This window comes from Myotis lucifugus, unplaced genomic scaffold (assembly GCF_000147115.1).
Source record: "Myotis lucifugus unplaced genomic scaffold, Myoluc2.0 scaffold_28, whole genome shotgun sequence".
Classification (NCBI taxonomy): Eukaryota; Metazoa; Chordata; class Mammalia; order Chiroptera; family Vespertilionidae; genus Myotis; species Myotis lucifugus.
The window spans coordinates 575,096-586,913 of record NW_005871076.1 but is presented as its reverse complement, the minus strand read 5'-3'; the positions used below and the strand labels follow the sequence as shown (position 1 = coordinate 586,913).

Here is an 11,818-nt window from a genome sequence, read left to right as displayed (position 1 = left end):
CTCATCTGTTTCAGCCATTACCCTTCTCTGTGTTCTCCATGATTCCTACAGAAAGAGCCCTTTTATTTTAAGGGTCTAGTTAAGGATGAGAAGGAAAAGGTGATTGTTTCTGTGGATTGGCTGATGGAGTCTCTGGTTAGAACTTACTGGGGAACGAGGATGAAGACTGGTAGGGCTTTCTTCCCCATCAGAGACCGGTATGGACATATTCACTAGGATTCTAGTTTCAAGGCCCATAAAATCGCCTGAGCAAGCTTCAGCAAAGAGCATCACCCACAAGGACCCAGGGGTCTGTTTTGGAATCTAAGGGCACAGATGTCACCGGGTCTCAGGAGTGGGCTGGAACCAGGAGCCCTTCTCAGTCATCTGCCTCTGCCGTTTCTCTCTGCAGATCGACTTTGCCCCTCTGAAATCCAGTGTTCCCCAAACTGTCTGTGCTAAAACACAGTAACAGTGCTTATACCCAAGTGAAACAAAGGCTACTTTTTAGTATGAGAATCCAGAGTCATAGAATTACTCTGACAAAGTGCTCTAAGGGCTCCCAAGTGCTTTTAATTTTTGTACGTACTTCCCCACGGACTGCTAACGCCGCTTGTAAGTAGGTAGGCTGTGGTTCACATGGCAACAGTAGAACACCGTCCCAGCTCTTAGGTTTGCCCCGTCTACCAGAAACCAGACCAATCTGACCTGTGGTCTCTGAGCCTCCAAGTGTGGCTCGGGCTTGGCTTAAGGGGCTTGCACTGTGGTCTATGCAGCCATGGCCACTAGGTAGGAGCAAAGAGTGAAAACAGGGCACCCACCCTAGTAGGTGGCCCCACCCCAGACTGACTGAAGCAGAACCTCTGGGGACGGGCCCAGCGTGATGTTTTAACGAGCCTCCAGGTCATTCTGATGCACAGTGGAGTTTGAAGCACTACTGAGACGGACACCTCATAGTAGAATTACCAGGGAGTTCTTTCTTAACCAACAGACGGTAACTTCACTTATTTGAGAAGAAGGAATGCATCAGAGTAATTTTTCAAGGAGGTAGTAATAGTATTCCCACCGTCCGTTAAGAATTTGGGAAGAACGGAATATTGCTAGCAATAAGCTAATTAAATTTTAAAGAAAAAGGAAAGTATGCAGGTTCTTGGCTCATTTGCATTCTGAATTCAAAGGCTCTCTATGAATGTAAAACAAATCAAGTTAATTATGCCATTGTTTTCCCCACAGTAGATTAGGGACCTTACATTCATCAGTGACACTGTATAGTTTAAAGTCTATTAATTTGATCACTTCTGGGGTAGAGGAGAAACTTGTTCTTTTTTGTTTGTTTTGTTTGTTAATCTTCACGCAAGGATATTTTTTCCATTGATTTGTAAGAGAGTAGAAGGGAGGTGTAGAGACAGAGAGAGAAACATCGATGTGAGAGAGACATATTGATTGGTTGCCTCCCACACATGCCCTGGAGCCAGGGATTAAGCAACGGAGGTACGTGCCCTTGACCAGAATTGAACCAGGGACCCTTCAGTCTGTAGTCCAACGCTCCAACCACTGAGTCAAACCGGCCAGGGGGTAAACTTGTTCGTTAGCAGCCTTTGCTGCCTTCACTCGTGCAAACAGCATTTATTGACCCTTCGGAGAGAAAAGGTACTTGGTAAAGAAAGGAGGAATGTGGGAGGATTTGAAGGATTTTGTGCAGGCAGTTTAAAGTGTATGGATTTGAAAGGAGTGAAGACTCATAAATGAGAAGTTAGAAATGGAGACCACACATCTAAAAATGTATAGGTCTTTTGGCAAATTTCTTTCCCTGTCACAAACATACACTTAGAGAACATTCATAAAGCTCGTCAGTATTACCAGGGATCAGCTCCTAGAATCCATGACCTCCAGCAGGCATAAAGGTTTTATTTCACAGGCGACTTTGATTGATTGATAGGCTGCTTGGGTCCTGTTTCGTTCGGGGGTGGGGTGGGGTGGGGTGGGTACATGTCTGTCTTCATCAACCTGGATTCCCATCACAAAATACCGTGGACTGGGTGGCTTAAACAACAGGAATTTATTTCTCACAGTTCTGGAGACTGGAAGTCCAAGATCAAGGTGCCAGCAGGGTTGGTGTCTGGTGAGAGCTCTCTCCTTGGTTTGCAGGAGGCCACCTTCTCACTGTGTCCTCAGTGGCCTTTTCTTGGTGTGTGTAGGTGGAGATAGAGGGAGCAAGCTCTTCGATGCCTCTTTCATAAAGACACTAATCCCATCATGAGGGCCATGCCACACTTATGACCTCAGTTAATCCTAGTAACCTCCCAAGTGCTCCATCTCCAGATGCCGTCACCTGCAGGCGGGTAGGGCTTCAACATACTAGTATAAATTTGGGGGAAGCGTACATAATTCAGTCCATAGCAGAGGCTAGGTGAGAGAAACGCCCGTGTTCAAATGGTGATGTCTGTGACGGGTGCAGAAACGGTGTGTTAGGTAACTGTCATCCCTCTCCTGATTTCACTAATTTTGTCAGATGGAATAATTTCAGTTATAAGAGAAAAGCAGCTCAAACTGTTTTAAGCAAAAAAGGACTATTATTACTTTATGTAACTGGATAGCCTGGGCCAAGAGCTTTCGGCCTCTTTTGATCTTGGGCCCAAATAACACAAGACTGGGTTCCTTTCTCAGCACCATGGGCCATGATGATGCTGGCGACAGTAAAGCAGGTCACACACTCGGCCCTTCACTTCGCCAGGCACTGTTTTACGCACTTGACATTTACTAATTCATTGAATCCTCATAATGAGTTTGTGAGGTGGGGAATTATTATTTTCACTTACAGATGAGGAGAGTGAGGCATAGAGAGATTAATCACTTGTTCAGGACTGTGCAAGTAATGGAGCCTGTATGATCTTTCCAGACTCCAAGCTCTAAGCCTGGGGTTGGCACACTGCGGCATATCGGCCAAATTCTGCCCCCACCTACTTTCGTAAATATGGTTTTATTGGAGCACTATTTCATTCATTTGTGTATTGTCAATGGACGTTTTCACATTGCAGCAACAGAGTTGAGTAGTTACAACAGAGACCGGACAGTCTGCAAAGTCTAAATTATTTGCCACCTGGCCCTTTATAGGGAGGGTTGACTGACATCTGCTCTAAACCAGATCTTTGCCAACACTTGTTAGCGTCAGTCCTTCTAATGTCACTCATTTTGTGGTTGGATAGTAGTATTTACATTTCCCTGATTACTAAATAGAGCACATTTTTTATATTCATTGACTTTTCTGGATATCTTTTTTTGTGAGTCGCCTTAAGTCCATTACCTACTTTCTACTGGGTTTCTCTTTTTTTTTTTAATATAGAACCATAGGAACTGCATTTGTCATTGGGGGAACTCTTCTCTGTTACCTCCACAACATGTTTTGCCCATGTTTCTTCTCATGACTCCAGTGCTTCCTCCTCTATTGCTTTGGGTGTCCTTACCCCCTCACCCTGGTCTGATGTGAAACGTACTATTCCCCAGGGCCCTCTCCCCAGCAAATGGACTCTATTAGCTGAGGAGAGTCCTCAAACTTTTTAAACAGGCGGCCAGTTCACTGTCCCTCAGACATTCCACACATGCGCACTGCGGGCCCCGGACGAGTCGGCTGCTAAGCAGGACAGGCAGCGGCGGCAAAAACACCCGGCGGGCCGGATAAATGTTTTCGGCGGGCCGCATGTGGCCCATGGGCCGTAGTTTGAGGACCCCTATTAGAGCCTCACTGTCTGTGCCAACTTGTAGTCCCCTCTATAAAGGCCAGAAACACATTGATGACTAATTCTCCATCATATGTAGTGACACTTTGGTCACTGATTGCTCTGGCTCCTCAAAGCCATTATGTCCAAAATTAGACCCCTTATCTTTTTTCCCTCTCCCTAAACCCTACTCCTGTCCACTTAGTCTTCATCTTTGCTCCTGACATTGCTTATTGTCTTAACTACCCACCTAGGCACCTCCATTAACTTCTCTCTTTGCTCTCATCAAGTCAGTCTCTAAGTTACACAGATCTTACCTCTTCAGTGTTTCCTTTATCCCCAGTTCAGGCCCTCATCTTCTCTTTCCTGGACCCCTTCAACAGCTTCCTGAGTAGATTGCCTGCTCTCAATCTTGTCCACTTCAAATGTGTCATTTACACAGTTACCAGAGGGATCTTTGAAAATGTAATTCCAACGATGTCAATTCTCCCTGTAGAAGTCTCCCAGTGGCACTCTAGTGATGTCTGAGCCCTCTAAAAGGCCCTCAGCTCCCTCACCCGCACTTGAGCATGTCCTCGCTGAGTCTTTGCTTTCAGCGAAATCAAACTGCTGGTAATTCTCAGGACAGGTGGGGCTTCTCAGCCTTGTGCCTTTGCTCATGTTCGTGCTCACCTGGGTGGACCCCGTCCTCCGTTATGATTGGACTCATTTCATTCTGGAGGAAGATCAGATGCTCTGACTCTATATACCTGTGAGAACCTATGCATACCTCTGCCATTGCATTAACCAGGCTATTTTGAGATCACCTGTCGGAACGGCATTTCTTATTAGATTGTAGCCCTTAAGGACAGGGCTTGTGCCTTGTTTATCTGTGTAGCTTACTGTATGGCACATGGTCAAATGTGAATAACTGCTGGGCAAAGAGATCGGCAGGGAGGTAAATATTTAGTAGCATTTAATCTTGTGGGTCAATGATATTGAATGTGGTGGATAACTGCAGTGGGCCACCTGTGCAAATCTGTGCCAACTTGGATGTCAGTGAGTGTTGGCGCAAGACAGTCCTCCTAAGACCCCTTGCAGAACTGGCTTTGGTACCACAGACAGAAATGCTGAATTCTCTTTGAGTCAGAATTGACACTTTTTATCAAGACCTTCAGCCTAGGTTTAAGTAGACCCATTGGTTTTTAGGCACATTGGAAAAATTGAAACAACAAACAACAAACAACACAAACCCAGCAATGAAATAAGGCTGATCTTAGAGATTTGAAAGACCTGGCGTCAGCCTTGGTCTCAGAGTTACTCTCCGTGTAACCTGGGGCAGACTGGTGGTGAAAGTGCTGGAATAAGTTGAAATGGCTCCACAAAGAATAATGTCCAACTGTTGCTCATCACCAGGACAGTTATTCCACCCGAAGTGTCATTGTGACTGAGCAATGTAATGAGCAGGTGTAGAAGGAAGTTGTTACCATCTTATGTGGCGTCATGTAACTTTATTATCAACCAAGCCAGCGGAGTGTTCATTTGTAAATGGATCCCGGTCCTGATATAAACTACAATAAGAAATTGACAACCTTTGTTTCCAGCAGGGGAGCAGCCATCATTCAGACAGAGTCACAGAGTCTCTGAGAAAGGAGGGTCTGTTGAGGCTGTGTGCGTGTGTGTGCATGTGTGTGCATGTGATGTCATGTTAAGAAGAATCCATCTTGTGTTTAATGCTGGAGAACAGGAGGAAGCTATAATCACCGTTCTTGTGGGCGCCTCCCCAATGTCCCTCTTGAGACACTGTCTGAGGCTGATGGAGTTAGTTAACCGTCCCTGTGCCGGTCCGTCCCTGAAATGCATGCTTTTTGTGCATTGGAAAAAGTTAGCTTGTGAACTGAGCTTTCTTGTTCCATGATGGACAAATTTCTGAGTTTCTATGACATTTGTCACATCTCCAGTGAATATACCCATCTTCGAGTGTTAGCTGATTTCTTTGATCAAGAAGCATCAAAAATATAACTAATTAACCTGTCTGCCTTTTCAAAAAGAACATGAAAAATAAGAGCAATATTCCTTATCTTGTCAGGAAGGAAGTGAAAGGCTGAAAAAAAAAAGCCTGCCATTAAATAAATTCACTATGGAATTAGGAAAACATCCCTGGCATCCTTGCCCCGCCTGCTTCCTGTTAGAGTCCTGTCACAGGCTAAGAACCAGGTGAGGGTGGATTTAACAGCAAGGCTGTGTGCCTGACCCGCTCCCCTTCTCCCCACTGAGCAGTGGGTGGTGTTTAACATGCACTTGTTTGCTGTCCCCTTTGATAAATTCTGGCTTACTATTCAGAAGCCACCTGCACTTAGAGTTGGAAGCCATTGGCTTGAATGAAATATGACCTTCAGTTATGCCACAGTCAGAGAAGCTGAAATAGGAAAGCTAAACTGGGGGGCGGGTGTCAAGTTTCATTTTATTAGAGGGACGTGGGCACATAGAACACAGCCCAGCATCCACCCCTCACACATTCCCCGCCAACCTGGGTGTGTGTGTGGGACCATCCACCCCCCTCTCAGCCGCCCACAGAGCCTCCCCTTCTATACTGTGGACACCCGGACCAAGTGGAAATGCCAATCTTTCGCACCCCTGTCTTGCTGTGTTAGGCCTGGGATCAGCCTCGAGCGATTTCTTAGGGGAACTGGCTTGCTTTCCCCTAAGAACATCCAGGGAAAGGTTCGCCTCACCTCTTGCTTCCAAGTGGGAGGGTTGAAAATAATAGCTCTTGTCACTCCCCTTAGCCTTGTTATGGGGAATATTTAGTGCTGGAGCGGGATGTGGGGGCAACATCTTGGATGTGATAATGTTGCTCCCTGCATCAGTGAACATGGTATTGATTGTGAGCTGTCAGCCTTTCTGCACGCTTTGCAGGGTCCCAGAAGACTGCTGCTGGGGGGGGGGGGGTGATGCATCAGGCAGGGACACGTGCTCTATTAACTGCGGCTGCAACCTGAGCTCCGCCGCTTGTTCTTAACATATCTTGGCTCACTGGCACTCCATTTTTTTCTTTTTAATTCCTCGACTCCTCTGGGCAGTGCTGTGATGCCATATACCAGGTTCCTCGTAACTCAAACTCTCTGATCATCTTGTAAGCTTCCTGAGGGCAGAGGCTGTGCCTGTCTTTCTCACCCCTCCCTTATTTGTTCATTCCTTCAACAAATATTGATTGAGCACCTACTATGTGCCAGACACTTCTCTCTGCTCTGGGGATATGAGAGTGGACGAAATGCTTCGGGGAACGTAGGGTGGTCAGGAAAGGCTTCTCTGAGGAGGTGACACTGAGCTGACTTTATTGATATGTCCTCTGTGCCCGGACCATATGCATTTGCTAAGCTATGGAAACCATAATTTCTCAATCAAGCGGCTCATAGCCTGGCTATTGGAGAGCCCTGGTGTGTGAGCCTCATTGAGGCCGTGCATTATTATGTCTCATGTCATGTGTTATTGTCCCTTTATGTCCCCTTATCTTGGTCTGCATTCCTGATTTTTTTTTAATCCTCACCGGAGGACATGCTTTCATTGATTTTTAGAGCAAGAGAAAAGGAGAGGGAGAAGGAGAGAGAGAAACATTGATGTGAGACAAACATCGATTAGTTGCCTCCTATACACACCCCATCTGGGGATTGAACCTGCAACCTAGGTATGTGCCCTGACCGGGAATGGAACCCCCATCCTTTCGGTGTATGGGATGATGCTCCATCCAACAGCCACACCAGCTAGGGCTGCATTCCTGTTTTTCCCAGTATGAGAATATTGTATATTTCTTAAACACACTAGGTGCTTTTTTCCCTTTTTCATATACAATGTTGGCACCTGGACTGCTCTTTCCCTTTCTCTTCACCTGGATCACATACTCCTTACTGATCTGTCAGGTTTACCCTAGGAATCGCTCCTCTGGACGAGGAGTGCTTCCTGCTCTCTCCCGGCGCCCGCCGTAGCCATCACAGCACTTACGCCGGTTTACAGAGCTGGGAGAACAACAGCAAGAAACACACACTGAGTGTTTATTGTTGCCCACACGCCATTCTGAGAGCTCTGTTATATTAAATCACTCAATCTTCACAGCAATTTTATGATATAGGTGCCATTTATATCCTTATTTTCATCAATAAGCAAATTGAGACCCAGAGAGGTGAAGTGATTTGCCAAGAGTTCAGCGTGTGAGTGGAGGAGCTCAGAGTTCCACCCAGCAGGTGCCCCGGACTCCGCACTGTAACCTTCTCCTGCTAACATCACCTGCATCCCCCATGGCAGTGCACGCCCTGCTTCCCGGACCACCCGGCACAGGGCTTGCAGGTAGTACAGATTGACCATGAAGTGTTTGAGTGAATGAATGACCGCATTCATGAGTATCACCCAAGCGAGCGAGCATTTGGAGTGCCAAAATACTACTTTTCCTCTGCTAATGAGGCAGCCCCATCCCCTCCCTTCTACTCCAGCTTCCCTCGGGTTCTCTTCAACTCACAAGAAGTTACTGCTCTGGGTGGGAGGGAGTGTGTCATTAGCTGCCCAGAGCAAGAATGCACATGACAGTGGCCGCCCCCACTTCCCTGTGGTATCGGTATCGGCACAAGGATGAGCTCTAGAGAAATGCTCCTTCCACTCTCGCTCAAACCCAATATGGCAGACCACATGGGGGGTTCTGAGCTGGGTCAGCAGACAGGGCTTTAGGGCAGCTGTCTGTCTGAGACCAGGGTTAGCTTTTCAGGGGACGAGGGGTGGGGAGTGGACTGGGGATCTGTCACTAAACCCCCGGCTCTGGCCTGGCAGCGATCATTAATTTGACAGCGTCCAAGGCCGGAATAGGCAGAGAAGGCAGGTCACCTTGCCCGGCCACCAGCAGTTTAGCTAATGGGGCGTGGAAGATCTAAATTGGGAGATGGTTAAAAGGTAATAAAAAGGTCCAGGTCAGGGGTTAGAGGCCTCTGGGAGCTACTTGACTTCACTCTCTGCTTTGGTGACCAGATTTGTATTCCTGGGCAGCTGTCAGGCAATATTCGGTGGCAGAGAGATGGCGTGTTTGTGAACGTCCTCACTAGTGGAAAGAGACAGGACAGGGCAGCTCTGTGTTACCCATCACTGTGGTGGGAGAAGCACGGACCCGGGAGGGGACAGCTCCAGATCGGACTGTGGCTGTGTCACCGCGACGGTGCCATCAACCCTTTTCAGTCTGTTTCTCAGCTGTAAAAATGGAATCATATATTTACCCATCAGGGGGTCGTAATGGTTTTAAAAAGTGCCTTGCTCAATGGCTGTCACATAACAAGTACATATAGTGTCCTTTTACTCTATTTATTTTATAGTTAAATATTGTACCTGGGTCTAGGGGCTTCATAACTATTTGTTATTGGATGCACCAAAGAAAGAGGGGCCAGGCCAGTTCTGGCAAATTGAAGTGTTTCTAATCTAATTAGAAAGACATTCATTTCATGCTGCCTGTGTGCAGCATCCACGCTTGCTTCAGACCTCACCTGTGATGTTCTCTCTACTAGAAATGCCATAATATGCTTGGTCTGGTGGGCGACCTGCTTTACAATTCTGCTTATGTGTTGCTTATTCTGAGAAACCTTTTGCTTTTCAGTCCTTTGAATTCACTGTGTCTCCTTCTCAGAGGTGTGCCACATGAACCTTCTGGAAGTTTTAGTTTGAATCTTCAACTTGGGGGAAGGACGAACCAGCCTCCACAGATTTAAGCCGACGTCACTCTAATGTCAAAGCATCTCCATTCCCCCGGATTCCATTTTTTGCAGATGGTGAGCTTGGGGAGGGTTAGAAGTGCTCGATTAGACTGTACAAATCAGCATTTTTATTGGCTGTATCGGTTCTAGCGACAGTGGAGATCGATGGGTTGTTCCTTTTGGTTACCAAACCCAGGAAGAGGGGAGGGGGCCTGCTCAGGAGACACGCCCGAAAAGGACAGGCCAGCCTTGCTCAGGGAGCCAGGGCTGGTGCCGCAGCCTCCAGCTTCATGCAGAACGCCAGCTAAGAAACAACCGGGGCCCGGCCTTTAGAAGTCAATGGAGTAAGTAAGCTGGAAAAGGGTGAAGAGAAAAAGCCAGGGAACGTGTAAGTACAGGATTATATGGAGCCATTTAAAATGACAAAAAGCAAGAGGAACAGAGCGGCTGATGGAATCTGGCCCCTGTGGCCTTGCCAAGCCAGCCCTGAGAAGCGCCGTGTAGAAGCGCTCCCTTTATGTCCCCTGAAGCACTCACGGTGCTTCCCAGCCAGATTCTCAGGCTCTTTCTATGGCGCTTACAAATGAAAGACTATAGCAGTGCTGATGCGGTCCTCCCCTTCTCATTCAGCATCCCCTTCACAGCCTCATGAGATAAATCTCTGGCTCAAATGAAATTGTTAAAAAAGAAAATGGCAAAAAAAAAAGTGCTGTTGAGGCAGGAGATGCTGACTAGTTCTTTTTTTTTCTTTCTCACAAAACAAGGAGCATTTCTCTAAAGAGTAGAGTAAACGGTGTTTATTTTTTTGTTGAATTTTTCAATCAAAGGGAATTGTTTAATTAAAAAAAAACGTATCCCTTTTCACTTTAAATACTACAGACAACCTCATTTTATCTCAGCAGACACCTAGCAACAAAACACGGGACCCACCAGAGAAAACTGGGCAAAGAAAAGCATCAGAAATTCAGGTCAACTATGGAAGAATTACTGTTAGCTGGCAGCTCTCAATTCTAAACAGAAGTGTCCGGGACCTATTGGGTTGGACAAAAGTGTCTTAGAACTGGGGATATGGGAAAGTTGGACTCCTTTGAACTCTATCCCAGTTGTTTTCCGTGTAGGGAAATGAAAGTCAATGCATCAAATGAAGACCCAAAGAAACATTTAAAAACATGTTTGACTAGTATTCAGTATGTGAGATTATTAAGCAATAATAACTTGTCCTCCTAGTTAACCTTGTCCTGGAATATATATAGGTTATTTGTAGCCGCCACTGCTATAATATTTTCTGAAGGATGCCAAGCTGTATGCAAGATCTTTTTGCTAAAGTCCAGGCTGTCGACGCTGATCTCGTCTTTTCTCCGCTTGCCCCCCACGCACACTTTTCGCGGTTTCAGGATAGCCCGGGGTTTGCTGTTTTCCCTCGAGGCCTCCAGGGTGACATCACGCTTGGTGTTTCGGTCAAACATCCTGAAGAAGTTGTTGTAGGAGCCGGTCATGATGACGCTGAAAGGCAAACGGTGCAACTGAGTGCTGTGGGGAAAAGGGCCGTCACACGTCCCTACGGTGCCTTTCTAAAGCAAGCCCCACCACTCTGTGGCCTGCTGATGGCACCAGACATTTTATTAAAAACACCCAAACAGGCTCTAGAGCAGTGATTCCCAAAGTGGGCGCTACCGCCCCCCGGTGGGCGCTGCAGCGATCCAGGGGGGCGGTGATGGCCACAGGTGCATTTGGGGGCGATGAGTAACTGCTATTAAAATTAAAAAAAAATTAATTTCCAGGGGCTGAGTAATATTTTTTTCTGGAAAGGGGACGGTAGGCCAAATAAGTTTGGGAACCACTGCTCTAGAGTGCGACTGCTGATGTCCTTCGCGGTCGCCAAGAGCAACAAGCCTTGGACCTGGAAATACGGATCGTGATAAGCTTCCTTGTTAATTACTGCTGTTCCCTAGATTCCTTTCTGTTCTGGGGTTCAGTCAGTGAGTCACAGGTTGTGGGGCTCAGGATTGTGAGGCTGGAGAAGGTGAGGAGAGCAGGAGCACTCTGAAACCATGAAGCACTGTGCATATTTAAAGCTGACCTTGAAGGCCCTCCCCAGCTGTGGGCGTTAGGATGGGCCGGTGAGCTGCTTGCGTGGCTAGACGGATCAAACAAGGTTGTATGGGTGGACAGGTGGTACCAAACAGGGCCCAGTAAATGGCAGAGTCCCATTTTCTAACATTTTTATGTTGTTTATGTTAAATAACATTCTGTTATTTAATCCATGGTCAGGGATTAAATAACATAATGTGTGTGAAGGTGCCTGGTACACAGTAGGTGCTTAATAAGTGTAGTTTTTGAATCTAGGCTAAGATAGAGGGGGAAATGAGAGCAATGACAACAAATACACAATAATATGTACAATTAATAAACAAATAC

General features: G+C 46.6%; 1 protein-coding gene across 1 annotated transcript in view; it reads right to left on the bottom strand.

The window, feature by feature from the left end:
• Window positions 1–10,560: 10,560 nt before the first annotated feature.
• PPP2R2B (protein phosphatase 2 regulatory subunit Bbeta) overlaps window positions 10,561–11,818 on the bottom strand; it is a 220,825-nt gene continuing 219,567 nt past the window's right edge. The window contains exon 9 of the mRNA XM_023752142.1: window positions 10,561–10,930. Coding sequence (XP_023607910.1) covers window positions 10,624–10,930 — 307 coding nt within the window. The 3' untranslated portion in view covers window positions 10,561–10,623. The remainder of the gene's footprint in view (window positions 10,931–11,818) is intronic.